General features: G+C 41.4%; 1 protein-coding gene across 4 annotated transcripts in view; it reads right to left on the minus strand.

The window, feature by feature from the left end:
* Positions 1–19,293, minus strand: part of LOC132200687 (nephrin) — a 157,392-nt gene that overhangs the window by 8,934 nt on the left and 129,165 nt on the right. For all 4 annotated transcript variants that reach the window (XM_059626350.1, XM_059626348.1, XM_059626349.1 and 1 more), the window contains exon 3: positions 13,513–13,692. In XM_059626350.1, coding sequence (XP_059482333.1) covers positions 13,513–13,692 — 180 coding nt within the window. The remainder of the gene's footprint in view (positions 1–13,512; positions 13,693–19,293) is intronic.

Raw genomic sequence — 19,293 nt, forward strand, 5'->3', positions numbered from 1 at the left:
GGCGCAAATCGGAAATATCCTGCAACCGTTGAATAAATTCATGCGAAACGCGCCGCTTTTGCAAATGAACTGGCAAACCGAGCAGACGGATGGACGGACGGACGCCGGTGGCAACAACGCAATTGCCGCTCGCGTTTTAATGCATAGATGAAATGGCGATTTTTCGCACGCTTGCGAAAAGGAAGAAAGTGCACGGTCGGGTGTGGCGTGAATAAATAACAAATATTGCACACACGCGCACGTGGGAGAGAAAACGCGGCACTTTAAATGAGAGAGCGAGCGAGAGGGAACTCTTCCGTGCACAGCTCGCAGCGCTGCCGGTTGCATAATTCAGGGCGCGGGGAGTGAATATTAACCCGGCATAAATCAAGGAGGTGAAATATTCAACGCTGCACACCAGCCAGGTGACAAATAAAACGACTCTCCGCATGGAAGCAATATGAAAATTTGATTGCCACTTGAAACTTTTATCGCGAAACTTTGTCGGCGGCGCCGCGCCCAACTTGACGATTTCCTTAAAACACGAACGCCAGGGCGCTTTTCTTCCAAAGAAACAGACTTTTCATTCCGTTCGATTTTATTATGAACGAGCAGGGGTGCGAATGTTGTTGCGAAGAAGCTGCGCGAGATTGGACTGTAAAAGATACACCGACACACATACACCTAGGCTCGTAACGCGCAAAGTTTATTCGATTTCGAGCAGTAAACACTATAGTATCCAGTTACTTCAGGACGAGCAAAGAGAGCGATAAGCTTCATGAATATCGGTATAAAAAATATAAACTCTGGATTTTTATCTCAAAATCTCATTTGAGAGATTCAATCTACTTCAGAAAGGGTCATTGTGAATAGTCAAAATCAACCGTTCTGTCAAAAAATGAATAAAGACTACCAACCAGAAATTAAAAAATAGTAATCATATGAAAGTTCATGATTATTATATTAAAATTTTGTTTTACAATATATTTGTAAGTAAAACTACTAAAAAAATTTAAATTTAATTGTGGAATTGTGTATTTTTCTTCTTCAAATTTTTTTAGGTTGAAATATGACTTTAGAAGGAAACCAATTTTCTCTTCTAATATTAGCTGCAGGATTTGTATGACGTGAAACTTTTAAGCCCCTAAAAAGTAGCACCGCGCACGAAGAGAATGTTTCCTTTTTTTTCTTACACCAGCTCGTGTAAAGTACAGACTGTGTGTGCTTTAGGTGAGGGCGGCGAATTCCAATCTCGCGTGTAAATACACCTGGCCCTCGCACTTTTGAGCAATATCCGCGCTCATATATGATTCAAAGGCAGGTAGATGAGCCGGCGGAAGCGGGAGAGGATTTGCCGACGACGAACTCGAGAGACAATCGGCACAAAAAGCGGCACCGCGATGAAAAGGAAACAGCAATTTGCGCCCAAATCAAATCTCGGGCCGAACGCAAGCACTCTCGCCTACACTGTAGGACGCAGAGAAGGAGCAGAAAGAGGCCCAATTTAAAAATCTCGCCGCTTTACCGATGAAGAGTGGTGCAAAAGGGCTATCGACCGGGCAATGCAAGAAGGTAAAAAGTTTAAAAAAATTATGGAAGCTAATGTCAAAAACAACATTTTTGCTGAAATATTAATTTCAAATTTTTTTGAAAAGTACTTTCTATCATTTTATTTTTATTTTCGTTACATTGAAACAGATTGAATGCTAAAGAGGAAGTAAAAGTGTTAACTTAATTACTATTTATTCACCAATAGTAGAATGCAAATGTAAATGAGAATTAAAAAAAAATTTAGCAAGATTTGGATTTTTCTTAACCTATTGTTTCAAGTCAAAACCTTCTTGCTAAAAAAAAACTTTGTTTTTCACTTCCCTGCACTCACAAAAACGCTCCACAGAGCAGGAAAATATTGAATTTGGGGAGGCAATTTCCTCCTGGTTGGCGCGCGAGATGAGACTTTCTTCAGCCACCGAGTCGACGGCTGAAGAAACAGGCGGCGAATTATTGCGAGAGCTTCTTCTCGCGGGCGGTGAACAGCATGTATATTTATGGTGTTTGTTGCGGGCGTTAGCAGTACGCGGTATATTGTTGTAAGCAAATGCCGCGCGTCTCCGCGGGGAGTTCGCTTCGGCCGCAAAATGCATAGCGGCCGGCGCAGCGAAAACCAACAAAACCGAATTGCTCGGGCGGCGGCGTGATTCGTGATTAATGCCGCGCCAAGAAACACACAATTCATGTGCCGGCGGCTTCTGCGCGATGCCCACTGCAGGTGCCCGTCTGCCAATTACTTATTCACACGATCACGTTGAGCGTCGGTGCTAAAATTTATTTACCACCACAACGAAGAAGCTATAAAGTGAATAAACCTTACACTTCACCAAGACGGTCAGTGAATTTAAAAATTTTATTACATAGAAATTGTTCATTTTATCTAGCTGATTAAATTATGTTTGAAGAAATAGACACTTGAGGAGATGATTGAGTTCTTAATTTTGATTAAATATTTTTTATTCATTAATATGGCGTTGACCAATGCTTTTTAAGGAAAAATTAAAATAAATTTTTTACTTCCAAAGTTATTCATTATTCTTTAAAAATTAACAATTCCACACTTCACTTTTGTGTTTAATAATAATACTTAATTTTGAAATCAATTGAAATGTAATTATACTTTTAACTTCTGGCTGAACATTTCCAATTCATGTTACAGTTGATCTACTTGGAGTTTCCGCGGACAAATTAGCCGAGTCGAAAGCGCCCGAGGCCAGAATTAGATGTTCACTGCTGCCACGCTTACTGTATTTCCCCTAACATTTTCGCAGAGAACTGCAGTGTTTGCGCTGATCGAGCTTCCATTTCGGTGGGATTCTTGCTGATTTACGGCACCGCAATCAAACTAGTAATGAACCCCCGGTCTGATAAGTTTGAACCATTAAATTGGTACTTGAAAGTTTCTCGCATCACGGTGGCGGACGGGTGAGTTGCTTGCGTTCTCTCGGGCCGCTCCAGGGCCGCATTATTACTTTGCTGATGCCCAAGTTTGCTTCGTATTTTTTTTTTGCAGTGCAATTTTGGTCGGCTAACTTTGTTGATAATCGAGCAAGATCGATTAACAGCGACTCGGAAATAATTGAACGAGCCGCAGCCGAAAATCAATGTTTTGCATTTTCGAAGAGGTTAATTAGGGCGTGCGCGGCAGTGCGATTAATCAAGCCGTGCAGCAAAACAAACGGCAAACTCAAAGCCTCAAAGGTCGGGTGATTAGGCAACTTTTCGGCTGCACGTGACAGGCGGATTGCCTAGGCTGCGGATCGCAGGGGCTGGGCGCGCGATCAAATAAGCTGTTGATCGCTCGCTCGCTCTCGCCTGATTAATAAATATAGAGAGGGAGTTGTTCTGCTTGCACAAAGCGGCAGAATCAACCTGGCATGAACAACGCCGCCGTAATCAGATTGAGCCGCTGAATTGTGGTCGCTGGCTAAAAATGGCCGAGAGCTGATTATGTGCCGCTCGACTTGATCACAGCGAGGAGCAAACACTGATTCGGATGTGGCCGATAGCTCCAAATGCAGGCTAATCAATTTCATTGGTCGGGAACTATATCATTTTAACTGGAATAATTGAAAAATTTCCAAAAATAATTTTTCAACCCAAAGAAATGTGAGGCACACTTCATTCAATTTCAGTCTTGAAATAAATTTATTTCCACTTTCCTTGTGCTGGGCTCAAACGCTACAAATCTAGGTCGGTCAAAAGCTCTTTGGAATGGAAATGTTTGCCACAAAAAGACCACGGAACGATCAAATCACGGCCGCAGCATATTTTATTATTTTGTTCATCTCCGCAAGCAAATCGGCTGGCGCAAACGGCAGCCACTGATAGAAATCAGGGCCATTTTTCATCGGCGAAATATACCCGAGACATGCGAAAAGACGACGGGCCGAGAGCTTTTAAAGCGCCACGAGAAAAGAGCCACTTATTTCCGCTGTTGGCTGCTCTCGGGTGTCTCCTGGGCATTGGGCGAGCATATTGTCAGAAAACGTCGCGCTCGATTGTTTACGCTCGGGCGCAAAAACACAACTTGGCTGCAAAGCAGCTTTGCTCGCAGTTTTTCCCAGAGATCACGCTCATTAGAAAAGAGTTAATTCCGATAAAAGCTCGTTCACTTGACTGCTGTTGGCCCCGTTTTTCCCCAGGCCGCCGTCACAGGAATAAACTGGCGTTTGCGGATCGTTTCGCATCGGAATTGGAGTTCGATGGGAGATTGGAACAAAAAAGGGACGGAATGCTTATGTTCCGTTCAGAGAATTTCTTATTAAAAAGGGTCGATTTGTTTGCAGTAGATGCGGATAAAATGGGGAATTTGTATACCTGGAATTTTTATTATATTTTTTTAATTAATTAGATAAAAAAATAATTATATTTTAAAAAAAAGATAAAAATAATTATAATAACAAAGTTTGAATGCTTGTTTGATGTTTTCATTTTGCTTCTCCGGAGAATTCTGCTTTGATCATTTTTCAGCTTTGCCTTGAGTTGCGAGTCAGCGGATTGGAAATCAAAGAGAAGCAGAGAGACAGGTATTTGAAGAGGCGGCCAATGAAAGCCCATTAAAAAAAGAGTCGTTTTCTCGAATAAATTGGCAGACCCGCAGGCCGTCTGTCGGTTAAAGAAGCCGCACAAAAGATATTGTTCTTTTGCAATTTTATTATTTCCGCGAACGGCAACAACAAAGGCCGGCGGGCAAGAAAGAGCATGTCTTATGAATGTATATGGAAGTCGATACGCTCTCGTTTTTCAACCCCTTGGAGAAATCTCGGCGCGTAATAAAATGCACCGGGAGAAAATCCGCGACGACGTTTACAATTTAATAAATTGAAAAGCGATGCAGTGTGTCCCTGCAGAGCGGCGACGACGCCGTTATTTGAGGTCGGCGGAGGGTTGACCTCGCCAAAGTTGGCGTCGCCATCCAACTTTGCACTTGCACGCGCCCAACTTCACCATGTAGATTTCTTGCAGCGAAATCAAACTAACTTTGCTTTATTAAGTGGTTGTCGATATTCCTCGGCGAAAATTCTTCCCAGACCGACTCTCTCCGCTCCGGCGACCAACAAATTATTGATTAGACCCGCCGGCTGCTTTTGCGACAATGTTCCAACGGGAAGATTGTCACGAAAATGTTTCCTCTCCAGTGCTTCTCAGAAGCGGCGACAACTTATGATTCAAAGCTGCGATAAAGTTCAAACAAATTATGATGATTTCATTCTTAAGAACCAACACAAATTTTGTACATTTATTGTATGAAATTTTTCAAGAAATTATTTCAATGGTAATTAATTTATTTTTTCTCCTTATAAAAATAAAGGGTTGCTGGAGGCGTGAGGCGGAAACCCTGTACTACTTTGAGCAAGATTTTATTATCACGCCGAAAAACTTGCGTCCTTACCAATTGTGGGCGCAACTTAATTAAAGTTTGAAACTTGTGTGTGTGCACTCAACTTTCGCACGAGCCACCCGGGCCGGCATTCAATTTCCAACTAGACCGTTTTATGCGTTAGTGGTGGAATTCCCACTTGTTTCTCTGCTAATTTAAATCTCTTTGCGTTGCGCCACCCTCGCGAGAGTAGTGGCCGTGAATGTTAACAAGACGCTCAAAGAGAATTTAAATTTTACACGCTCTGATTCACAAAAAGACATATTTAAAAATCATAGAATACACAAAAGATAAATTCAATGCAAAATTCAATATTTGAGTTTGAAAAATGCTGACAGAAATACGCCCGAAACATATTTTATTTTCATAAAAGTGCCATTTTCAATATCGTGTATAATCCGGCGACAAAAAAAAGAGGCCTCGCTCAAAGGAATAATCTGAATAGTCCATTGATTCGCGGGGGCAAGACTTGCGAGTTATTAGATTTGCATTCCAATGAAAAACCGCTGCTAAATTAAATTCCCACGCGCGTCCGGCACATTCCACAAATCTTTTCAAAAGCAACAGAGAGCGGCTGTGCATTATTATTTATCCGAGAAGGCAATCCGAGTGCTATTTGGAGAGCCGGCGACAGGGGAGATGATATTCTCATCAGGCAGGCTCGGCATAATTGCAGAGCGTCGGCTCAAATGATCGCAGAATTTCCATCAAACGCGCCGGAGCCACAACGGCGGCGTGGAATTAGAACGCGTCACGCAATTTCGTCCAAAGCAAATAATTCGCAGCGTTCAAGCATAACATTTGTGAATGCAGTGGCGCCATCGGAGGCAGGTTGGCGTTTCTTTGTCCCAGATGCAAAAGAGACAAAGACTTGATTTAAATCGACGCTCCAATGTGTCAATTGCTTTTGTAATTGAATTTTGAGTCAAAGGCGGATAAATACGTTTGGCAGCGAGAAAGTGAAAGCGAGGGAAGGAGAGAGAGGCGCGCGCGTTTTACGTTTCGAGTTAAATGAGGTGCGCGCTGTTTGCTTCCGAGCGAAGATTTACAGAACTTTTCGGCTGACAAGTGGAACTCGCTGAGAGCAGTGTCCTTTAATGTAAAAGCCGCGCCGCTCTGGCGGAAAATAAGTCTCAACAGCGGCCTTCTCTAATTCTGGGAAATGACGTAGGTTTCCCAAAGTAAAACGTTTTTACTGACTGTGAATTACGAGTAAGGCAGTGCGAACAAGGAAAGAGGATACTTTGAATTTATTAACAACTCACTGGCTGTTAAAAATTTTCAAAAGCTTCGGGAGAAATTTCCGCCAAAATAAATAGAACAAAAATTGTGATTTATGATATTGTAATTGGTGCTAAAATTCTTTAATTAAATAACAACAAAAATCTAATTTTTATTTTCCTTGTTGGTAAGCTCACAATGATAATAACCTTATTGAGTTTTTTCTCTCTCATTTTGTCGCTAATCTATATTATTATTAATTAATTTTCCGTCTTATTGTTCTTGAATAGAGGTGCAATAAAAATAATCATCAATTTTCGGCTGTCAAAAAAAATGCGAATGCCACTCGCAAAAATCAAATAAAAACTGATAAAATTTTATCCGTGGCCATAATTTAACCCCTTTGGCTCTTTTTGCAATCATCTCCATCGATGCGGAACGCGCGGTTCTATGTGTATGTGCGTGCGATTGTGACCGATTAAAATCCCAGGCACCTCGCTCTCGCGGTTTTGTTTTGCATTTCTCACACTCGAATTGCCAATAACCAGGGCAGCGAGCGAGCGAGCGCGAATTGATTACGAGCGGGTTAAATGGCGCGTGGTTTTCTCCCCCGCTCGCCGCGCTTTTCGCGCCAAATATTCAGTGCGACGACACACAGGGCGAAAGTGTTAACAATTTATTCCGACCGCACAAGAGGACTTAAAACTTTACTGCCGTAATCATTTTTGTTGGCCGTGCTATTGAACTTGAGCCGCCGTAGGCGCGAGCTGAGAGAGAGAGAGAGAAGAGCACGAGTGTTTAAATATCTCTTGAGCACACGAGCTGGAGCCAAAGTGCTGCGGGCTCGCATAACTCGAAACTCGGCCGTAAAGTGCGTGCGAGGAACGTAACTTTAAATGAATTTAATTAACGCGATAAATATTGGCGGAAATCTTAATTAAAACTGCCGCCGCCAATTGTCGGAATTCCACCCTATTATATGTGCATGGGCCGGAGCGTTGTTGTTAATTAATTTAATCAGCAGCCACCTCTCCTGCGCAGTGCACCTGCATGATCGGCACGAGACGGACGAGGGTAGGCAACCTGCGTCGCGCGCGCGTCCGTACTGCGGTTTGATGGCGAGCGGGGCCGCCGAGCAAATTTGTTTGCGGTTCCCTTGCTCGGCCGGTGAAAGGCATTTGACTCGGCCGCTCTTTCTGGCTCCGGCGTGACACCCCGGAATTGCTCGCCGGCCGGGTCGGTTTTGCAGTCAGAAAAAGAGCTGGGAGGGGATTGAGGTGTTCAAGGGATGCGTGACCCTTCCTAAAGTGGAATGCAAAATGGATGAAGAGCGGCTGTAATTTTGAAAATAGGGTGCTCACGCCAAGCCCTTTGATTTTAATATGGCTGTTTTATGAAAACGCGTAATTTTTAAATTTCTGAGGGGGAATTTGATGATATTTTGAAAAGACACGCAAAATAAAAATAAAAATTCGTGATGGAAATTTATATGTAAAACAGAAATTAAAATTATTCTAGCGGAAAAAAACGTGAGGTAATCATGAGTTTAAAATGGTAATATTATTGATATATTAATTAAAGAGTTCAAAAAAATTTTCAAACGCAGGGACTGATAAAATAATTGAAATAAAAAAATTTGTGAGGAAATCGCAAGCAAAAATAATATTTGATATTTAACAAAACTTTTTGTACTCAATAAATAAATCTAAGCGTAGGATTTGGTTGGGAAAATATTAAAATAGTTATTAATCTTACTAATCAGCTGTGCATCTATAAAGTTAAATGTACATTTTAAAATCAATTGTGGTTTTAGGCTGTTCTCCCTTTCAGCTCAATTTTTCCAATGCTATTCAAAATTTCATGCTGAAATATTTTTCCATTGTGAAGGGATTCGCATAGGAAGTGATCCGAGAAGAATTTCACAAGCCGATCCGCATTTGCAAAATGAAAACACTCTGCGAACTGCGGCACGCTCGTTTTGTTTGCTGATCATTTCGTGGTGCCGAAAGCGCGAGTTCGTGCATTTTACGGGTGCGTCGTAGCGGATTTGGGAAAACGAGCGGAAGCGACGTGAAATATTAATGGTGCGGTGGCTGTGCCGCCGCCGCCGCGATGGATGGATGGTTTCGTCGCAGCGTGTCTCGTTCGCTTTCTCACGCGAGAGAGCTGCACTGCAAATCCCACAGGATAAATCTGCCCGTGCCGATGCAAATCCGCAGCCGAGTGCAGAATATTTTGCGGCGAGGATCGCATTATGCGGTGCATCTATCTGCTCGACACGTACAACACACACGCCGCGATTGTTTCTTTCTGATGCATCTGCGAGAATGTAAATCATCATTTGAATCGAGAGCGTGGCGCGCGAGCAGAATTTTAACGCCACGATTTATCGGTGCGAAAATCCGTACTTGTACGCGAGTGTTTGAGTGGAATATCTTTCTTTTCAATAAAACGAATGCGCTTAGAGTGCCGCAGCGATGTGGCATATCCATCTCGCGTTCGGGTTTCAATTTTGTTCTGGCATTGAAAGGCATCCTTTTTCCCATTAACTGACTGGAGTTGTGCATTGATTAAAAAGCTTGGCTGATGTTTATTACCGAATTCAGAGAATTCCTCATTCATACACATGCTAGTACAGAAAAATTAATATCTCCCTTAAATGGGAAAATATCAAAAGCAGAAGTTCAAACACAGTTTAAATTACCAATTAGTCCGTAATTAGTTGGAAAATTATCACACTTTTAAAATTTATAAGTTTAGAAATTTAAACAGATTAAGATACCAAATAATTAGTCAATATTGGGCAACTAAATTCATACTGAAAGTATTTCTCTAGGGGGAAAAAATATGAATTATATTATTTTATGATTTTTTAAAATTGAATAACATAATTTGCCAGAAATTTGTGGGTTTACAATAATTTTATAACCCCGCTTAAAAGAATAAATGATTATGTTGTCTCTCTATGCAAAATTTTGAAATGTTTGATTGGGCGTGGAAAGCGTGCGAAACGGAATCACCCAAAAAAATTAATTAACGCGCTCAAAATACCGGCCTGTGAGCGCGTTGCACGCTTTTTCACCTGCGTCCGAGCGAAAATTAAATACTCGTCGGCAGTTTGTTTAACTCGGCGAAAAAGTTAAGCACCCTGGCAAAATATAAACTGCTCGATGGGCACGGTGTGTGTTGCGCGCGCGTTCTCACAAAAGATGAATTATTTGGCCGGGCGAGCAGAAAACTGATAAAACAAAAAGGCCGCAGGGCAGTAAAAACAGTCTGCACCTTTTTGCGTGTGTGCGTCGAAAATATTACGAAAGAAGAGAAAAAACGGCGCTCACAACAAAAGCCGCAGCAGTCGTTATTAATTCGCTCGTGTTTCATTTTTTCGGATTTTTCGAAACTCTCACGTAGGCAATAATGCAAGGCGGCGGCGTCGGCCGGTCGTGGGCATTTATTTGCTTTGCAGCTTTTGGCGAGTGCCGGCCAGTGGACAATAATAATCCCCAAGTCGCCGCAAGTTCATATGCGGTCAGCGCGCCGCTAATTATTGTTTTATTACGGCGGCGAATAAATTGTGGTCTCTGCGCGCGCGAGGGTTTTAATACTGCAGCATTTAAGTCCTCCAAGAGCTCTGTTTATTTGGAACGCGAGCGTGCCGGCCAAAAGAGGGAAAAACAGTCGCGCACACACACGACCAGCAGCACCACTTTCGGCGAAAAATTGCGCCGCAAAACGAGCTGGGGGAGACGCGGAAAAAAGCTGGCCGCCTAATTAGGGCAAAATACGAAAACGAACGTTGAGCTCGCCCAAGGGGCAAATTGCGAGCCAACCGAAAAGAAAAATTATTAGACATGATTTTGGGTCAAAGAGAAAGTACAAAATAGCTAGATTTAAAATTTCATAATTACATAATTATTATTTTATATTTTAAATATTTAAAAAAAAAACTCTTTACTGTTTTTCAAATTTTTCCATATTTGTTTATTTAAAATATAGATAACTATCATTAAAAGTAAAGTGCATGTTATAAAATTAAAAAAGTAATTCTGACTATATTTTATAACAATATTGTTTGAGCTGATGTTTAATGAAAGTTATGAATAACATTTAATAAATATCTCTTTGGTTTCATTCAGAATCATAATAAAATTAATAACCATTACATTTAATCCTAGATTGTGTCTATTTTAATTTGAAGTCATATTATGAAAAAGTAGCAAAAATAATAAAAGAAAAGAAAATATAATAATTATAGTTCATTAATTTATAAAATTAAACAATGCAAGTGAAGAAACAAAAGATTTTTTTTTTCAAATAAGGGCCTACTATGGTGATTTTTAAAATAAATATGTCTAAATATTAGATTATTTTAAGTGCAAGAGGCCAAAAAGGTAATAATAATTGTTATAGTATCAAAATTTTGAATTGTTATGTAGCTCTTGGTAAATACGCGGTTATGAGTTTCAGTGAGTTGTTCACTAGCACTGTGTGCCTATTTTTCTCCCAACCAATTTTTTCACAATTGATTTTATTGACTTGTTTGGAGAAAAATAAATTGAATTGAATTGAATTTATTTTAAATTACATTGATAAAAAAAAGAATAAGTGGCCAAATAGGTGATTTTGATTGATATTTAATTTGATTTTTAATAAAAAAAATTTCTGTATCAGCTCAGTATCAAGCATGATTTTAAATGATGATTTTTGCAGAGATAATTGATTAAACAAAAATGTTTCACTGCCTTACCATGAAACTTTAAGCTTTTATTGGCTCTTTACAATTTCTCATCTCTGTTTTTTTTCCTAACAAATTAAGTCCGAAAATAATTAAAAACTATATCTTCTTATCGAGTTTTTCTTCCGCAAGTGGGATAACATAGCACCTAATCTCACCCATGTCCCTCAATTAAAACGTCACACTGCGATCGGAGAAGCAATCAGCCGGCGTGCGATTAGCATTAGTCAGCGCCGGCCGGTTAAAAATGGCAACAATAATATTAAGACAAGGGGTGATAAAGTGGCGCGGGCTGATGTATGAAGTGGCGTGCCGAAGTGAGCCCGTGAAAAATGAGCGTGTCAGCCCGAGAGCGGGGCTTACGCCGCCTATCTACTCCCCCGAGGGTCCGTCCGGCCGCCGCGCGTTGCGGCCCAAGAATCACTTACACGCGGCGCTTTTCATTTGAGAAATAGCGCAGCACCGGCTCCAAAGCCGCCGCAAACACTTCTTTTATTTCACCTCGCTCTTTTTCCCAGGCCGGACGACTGCTGCTGATAACGCCGGCGCAATCAATTAGTCTTGCCGCTGATGAAATTTCGCGCGAAAAAAATATATATCAGCACCGAGCCGACAGGGATTACTTCCGACGCTTGACTGGGGATTTTTAAAGTTTTGACACGTTTAGATTCTGCTTTTGATGCCTAAAGCCTCCGTTTTTTATTATCCCTTTTGCTAACTTTAAATTACTTTTGAATCATTATCAAAATCTCTACAATTTCTCACACACTACGAAATCAACAATCAATTAAAAATATACATGATTATTAAACGTGTCCTTCAACTCCAATAAAATTAATTTCTTTAACTGATCGTTATTAATTAATGTGCGGTAACTAAGATTTAAGATAATAATTTATTATCAAATTAAAAAAACCCTGAAACAACAACAAAAAGCTGAAAGTAATAATTAAAAAAAAAATAAGTAACTATATAATGTTTTAAATGTATAATATTTTGTTTTAAATTTTAAATGAATTTAAAAATAAATGGAGTGAAAAATTGAACAAAATATACTATGTATTATTGAAAATATAAGGTTTCATTGATGAATGCTTTTCCTAAATCAAACGAAAAATGTTTACAAGCTCCAAATTTTCAACAATGCCTATATAATAAAAAATTCGTTGAAAATAAGAATCACTTTTAAATAATTTACAATCTTTTGCATTATTTCATTTCATCATTTTTATGTCGTCTTTCAGATGAGAGTGACGAAGAACGAGTTCCTTATTAATCGGCGTGACGATGGTGATTTGTAAAGATGGGGAGGGCGGAACACGCAGAGTTATTTAATTAGCGCTCTTCCTCCTCTGCTTTTGCCGGCGTATTTCTCTCGCGCTCAAAATAAAAAAAACCCTGAGCGCGAAAAAGTTTCCAAAGCGCGCGAAATTGAATTAGGCGGCCGCCACCATTTTTCTCCATCGCTTTTTGTTGTCTCCGTGTTGGAGCGATTCGCGGAATTTCCGCCGGAATTGTGAGTTAATTAGCCAACGCGGAGGCGAATATTGTTTGCGGTTGGCTTTGTGGCGAACGGAAATAAGTGCGTCGCCGTTCACAAAGAGAAATTAGTTCCTGCAAACACGACAAGAGTTGACGAAAAACGCGACAAATATTTAAGTTTCATTTCTTTGTAAAACTTAAAAAGGGAAAAATTCTTAGTATAATATTTCGTACACATTTCATTAAAAAATTGTTGTTTGGATTTTTTGAAAGGATGTCTAGACTTCAAAATTAACTTTTGACAAATATTTTTCACTTCTTTTGTAATGAAATTCTCTCATGCGTGTTGGAAATGCGTGGAATTTTAATAAAAAGTTCTTTGTTTGATATCAAGAGTTATCAATCTCAGCGGCAGCAAAAAAGTTCCCCAATTCCAAGCATTTCACAGCTGATTAACTCTGAAATCCGATCGACGGTTTGCTTCCCGAAGTCTTTGGCTGCGTTCTTGGGAATAATTATAGATTTCCACTCTGCGCGTTTGTCGCCGCGCGCGCGATAATCCCCTTGTGCAAACTCGATTTTGATGGGAGACTGCGCTGCTGGCTGACGGAGTGACTTTACGATCCGGAGATGAGAGACTGATAAGGGCATCTTGACTTACCGATAACTGTGAGCTTAGCGCCAGAGCGGATCGCTTTGTGACCCTTCGCCGGGCTGACTTGGCACTCAAAATCTGCGTCGTCGTCTAGACTGGCGTTGATGATTCGCAGGTTGAAGACGCCGCTCGAGCGGTCGCCGATCATGGAGTATCGCGGACTGCCAGGGATGGTCGCTTCGTAACCTGCAATAATAAGATGGAAAATTAGAAAAACCAACTTAATGAGCCAATATAACGAAAAAATAGTTTTGAATTCTTAATCAAAATATTTTTATCTAGGAAGTTTTATAAAAAAAAAATTGTTAAGCGTAATTTATCCAACAACCAAAAATTTTCCCCCTCCTATTTATTTGGTTCTCAATTGAACATAATAGAGCTGATGCTCAGCCTTTGAACTGAATAATGTAATCTCTATAAACGCATTTCTTTTTTGTAAACCTTTGACATAAAATCATACGAAAAGGGGGCAACCTTTTGAAATGAGAGATTGGCGAAATTTGCGTGGTGTTTTAGAATGAGTAATGTGCGGCCTTCTAATTCCATGAGTCAAAAGCTGCCCTTGCTCGGCAGCCCCTGGGGGGAGGCCTGCGCGTCAACGCAACAAGTCCCAGCAGAAATAATTGACTGTAATTAGCGCGTCGTCGAATTTCGGCATTCGTCTCGCCCGAAAGATAAACAACGCGCGGCTCGCAGAGTAAACTTTTCTTTTTAATGAGATCGCAGGAGGAACAAAGAGCGAGTGGAACTTTGCGAAAAAGAGAATATTATTCCAGAAATATATTATATTGTTTTGGGCTTTCCCTTCTAAGTAAGCGGCTTACGCCATCGGCCGTGCAGAATAATAATGTCCACTTGAGTGAGAATTGCGACATGCGCGCGTGACAATGAAACCGCCCGAATCAATGGGCATAAAAGATGTATTATTTTGTGTGCCGGCTGAGTGGAAAGGATATCGCGGCGGCCCATGGGAACGTGGGCATGGGGCGGAAGCGTGCCACGATAAAAATGCATTTTTACCGATTCGCGTGGCGGCAACTCTTCCATTTCGCCAAAAACGTCGCCCGAGAGGAAAACGCATACGCCCTTTGTTTGCTCCGTACTTCGTTTCGAGGGAAATTGAAACGTAAAATCCAAGATTAAAAAAAAAAATTTTAGTTTTATTTAACATGGAAGTGACAATTTTTTTTATAAGTAATCATATATTTAAAATTAATATCTTAATAATTATAAGCATAATTTTTCAAAATTTTTTAAATTCAAGCAAAACTTTGTTCATAGCAAGCAGCAAGCCCGTGTATTTGATTGAAAATAAAATTATTGAATGTAAGGCAAAGATTTCTAGGCCATGTGACCCAATGGATTGAAATCAGCGCATCGTTTTACCGAGTCACAAAATGTACAAATTTTAATCACATTTGGTGCAAATCTGGCGGAAAGGCACCTCGTATGCGGGCAGATTTATCGCGCCCGTGAACAGCCCGTAGATGAAATTAAACGCGGCGCCCGTTTTAAATCAGTGTGCGCAAAATAAAAATACACGTACGTTTAATATGCACACACACATGTATGAATAAACACGTGTTGCAAACTCACGGCGGCGTGCAAAACGCTGATTTACGGGTGGGTGGACGCGTGACGCATTCACGTGGAAAAAATAAAAGCGAGTGTCGCGCGCTACCGTGTCAAACTTCACGCATTCTTAATTAATCCTGTCTCCGACGAGAACAAACAAATAAAATACCAAAATTATCTGCGAATAAAAACGTGAAATTCCGATTTATAGCGGAATTAGTGGCAACAGTGGTGTATAGATTTGCATATTATCATATGCAAGTCGTCGGTGGAAAGCTGCTGGCTGGTGATGCATGGCGCTTTTCTGACTGATATATTACCACCGCCGTCGCCCGATAAAAGTAGTACCTCTACGGCTTGTATCGCACGGAAATAAATCCGGCCTAGCTTTTGCCGCCCGCCGAGCAAGACGCGCCGCGTCACCAGCCATTATTCAAATTGGCCCCATGCTTCAAATGTTCGCCGGCCGAATTTTCTCTCCGATCGGCCGTGGAGGACCCTTCACACCAAATTGATTCAGCCACCGCGAGCACTTGGAGATCGAGTGCAGTGTTTATTACAGCTCTCACTCTGGTCGCGTCAAAAAGCGATGACGTGCGCAGCGCGAGGACAAACGCGCTGACAAATTTTTCTTTCTCTTCTTGCGCCGGTGAAAGTGATGATTTGTGAAATTCCGGCGCTTCTCTTGCAGGAATCGAGAAGGGAAGAAAAGTCAAGAGCGTGCTGTCGGATGCTTGATTGAGTGCGTTCGCTTGAGCGCCGCAAAAGAAAAGGGAGGAATGGAAATTTGGAAATTTTTCATCGCGGGAATATGCAACAGCTGTCGAGGGGCTGACGAAAGGGGGAGGACTTTTTAACTGGGTATAAATCATTGAAGGTAAACAAGCCGTCCCGCAAAGAAACCAAACGATGAAAGGAAAAAATTTTGGTATTTTTTTTTTTAAATATAACTCGAAAGAATGCCCAATCATCGCATTTTTATTTTTATGCATAATTTTAGAATTAATAATCATTATTGACAGAGATATTAATTTTCTGCTGTCAATGAAAATTGTAAATTATGTAATAAAAATGTTTGAAAGTATTTCATCCAGAGGTAATCAATTGATTTGATTCAACCATTTTTTACTACTTCAAATTATATTTTCCAATTCCCTACTCCGTCAACGAGATTTCTCATGTGAATCAAATTGGTTTTCATTCAGTACAATCATAAACAGCCTCTTAAAGACGGAAATGTGTCGCCGACTCAAATGCAGAGAAAAATTGCAGCGGTTATTTATTTCTTTCAGATCTCAAACACGCGGCATCTGATGCGGAGGAAAACGTCCAATTTGCGAAGCATAAAAACCGGCCGTTGAAAGAACGCGTGCGAAAGCGACTTTTTATTTCACACCGCGCAAGCTGCTGAAAATCCACTCGGAAACATCATCATTTTGCGCGCGCGAGAGAGCACACACGTCAAAAGCAAGTGTTCCCCGTACACACCTCTGAAGACTCATCTCTTTTTCTCATGTCGTCTCTTTCGGCGGATAATTGGCAAATATTTGCGCCTCGGCTGTTTCGTGTGCTCGACGGCTGTTGTCACAACGAGCGGGAAAAACGTCTCCGGCTATTAATTTAGGAAAGTGATTGATAGCGGCCCGATATATATTAATTGAGAGAGAAGAACCTCGCCCTCGCTGTTGTTAGTTCCAATTAGGGCCGAGTGTTCTGTGACAGCGGCGCGCACTCCAATCTCACATGTCCGAGTGGCAATCTCTTACCAAGGGAAGGAGACGTCAAGTAACAATCTCGCTAAAAAGCGGCCCCGCTGCTTCCTGCAGCCATAAACAGCCGGTCGCTTTTTTACCGGAGACTCGTCGGCCAACTTTGCTTCGGACGAGGAAAAAATACGCGCCACTCGCTTAAAAGGACTACTTGAGTAAGAGTGGGGCCTGTTTTTCGGTGTCGTTTGCGAAACCATTTCAGACGCGATCGCAGCCACCGTCGACGATTTTATGCGGCACCCTCAGATCGATTCAACAATTGGGTATAAAAAAAAATACACTTTAAATCCTGAGATCAAGGCAGAATTTTAAATTCCGAGAGTCGCCCAAAGCTCGCACAGTGCAAGTGCCTGATTTAGATTTATTGCTCTTGGAAAGTATAAAAACTATCTACAATTTTCTTTCTTTAAATTTTAATTCGGAGATCATTTTTCTTTCTAGGAAGGAAGCACTTTTTCAATATCTTTTGAAATCAGCAACTGAGCTATACCAGAGCTTACCTCTGAGCGTCTCTATTTCTTTTCAGAGCGAATCTCTGAGCTCATTTTCCACCGGCAGGTGTCACAAAGAATGCGAGACGAACGACTACTACTTTTGCCCAGGACCGGCAGGACAGCGCGGCAAAAAGAAGCATTAATTTGACGACGCGGCCATTACCGGGATCGATTTCGGTTGGGCTCGGTTTTTTACAGGACTTCTCCGCTCGCACGGCGACATTTAACCCCCTGGAGGAAGATGACGTACAAAAGGGCGTCGATTAACCCTGCCAGATAATCCATCCGACTGACGAGGGGGGGGGGGAGAAAAGAAATGCGGTGGCGCCGGTTCTGCTCCGGCAAGCGCATCACGCGGAATGCTAATTGCCCTCGTCGAGTGCATTCATTACTAGAGACGCGTTCAAGTGCTGCTATGCGAAATATTCATTGCTCTACGTCAAATATTTGCACAGCTCTTCATTGCGAAATGGTGCTGCAGCTCGTTTAGTGTGAATTTGCGAATTTATTTTGAGAGATCTAATAATGTTGAGAGTTTAAACATGGAACTGCTTTTACAATTTTAAATAAAAATTTGGAAATGTTAATTGAAATAAGAATACTTTTAAATTTGAAAGTTTTGTACACTTATTTTTGTTCGTTTAATCAATAAACGCCAAAGAATTAAAATTTTTGATGAGAACTTGGTCACATCAGGAGTTGATAATAAATTAATGAAAAGTGCAAACCTCTCTAGTCCTTTGTAAAAGCTCAATGAAGACGGTAGGTTCTCTTTCATCTCGTATCTAATGAATCAATGAACCCTGGTCGGCGAGCGGCGGAAAAAGATCACCTTCCTTCTCACACCGACCGTGCAGTTCGTCTCCAATTATTCAAAGGCGAGACTGCGTGAGTCCCACCGTTTTCATACTTTGAGAGCGAGTTTGCAAGTTATTTAAGCGAGAGTGAAAATCAATTGAGCCGGCCGACGGGACCCTGTCTTCTTTTTGCCTCTCTCTAGAGCAAGAGAGAGTGTAGAACCCATCTAATTTAGCTCTCGCCGGTCGGATGAGTAATTTTCGGATGGGCGTATCAACTCATTAGCCTCGCACAAAGGAGCATTAAAATTTCAAAGAGTCCCGCTTTTTGACACCGGCAACGAGAAAGCACCACCCACCACACGCACAAGGGATCATCTTTCCTTCAGCTAAGTAGTCAGTCACAAAAATGCCTCGGGGAGTGAAAGAACGGCAAGTATTTACCCTTTACAGAAAAAGTGGCAAAAACGAATGACTCTGAAATTTCAATTATTTCCAGTTCCAAGCAAATATTAAATTTCGCTTTCATAATTTGAAAGGTATTTTTTTGGCAGAAAGGAATTCACGAGGGAAATAACGAGAGAGCAAATTCTTCCTTTTTGCACTGCCTGGCTTTTGAGTTGCCGGCAGGTAAGACGAGAGCGCGCGACTTTGGCGTACAATGATAAACGACGGGCGCACTTCAAAGGGCGGAGATGAGTTATATTATTAAGGCCCGCGGGGTTCCGCTGCTCCCAGGGAAAAGTGAAATATAATAATAATCGTAGTAACAAGTTCACAGCGGCGCACAACAGAATTAATTAAAGAATTCCTGTTCACTCACTCGCTCCTCGGAGGAAAGAATTTTCCCCTCAGCAAAGGCGCCTACTTGTTAGCAAGTCATGAAAGATTATGCACGCAAAGTTTTGCTAGAGGAAAAGAGCGAGAGGGAGAAATGGATGGCGGGTTGGCGAAACAAGGTCCCCAAAGCCTTCTTCTAATTATCAGTCGTCAACGGGTGAAAGGAGTTCTGCGGTGTATTTCCATCTGCTCGCAATCTCGGGACGAGCGAATTAAACTGGAATACGCGGGCGCGTTTCGCGCGCCTGCTGCGGAAATTGGATAAAACAATTAGCTGATTGCAATGCGATCCGACTTGGGCGTGTGTTTGAC

The sequence above is a fragment of the Neocloeon triangulifer genome, unplaced genomic scaffold (assembly GCF_031216515.1).
Source record: "Neocloeon triangulifer isolate White Clay Creek 2 clone unplaced genomic scaffold, ASM3121651v1 ptg000014l, whole genome shotgun sequence".
NCBI lineage: Eukaryota > Metazoa > Arthropoda > Insecta > Ephemeroptera > Baetidae > Neocloeon > Neocloeon triangulifer.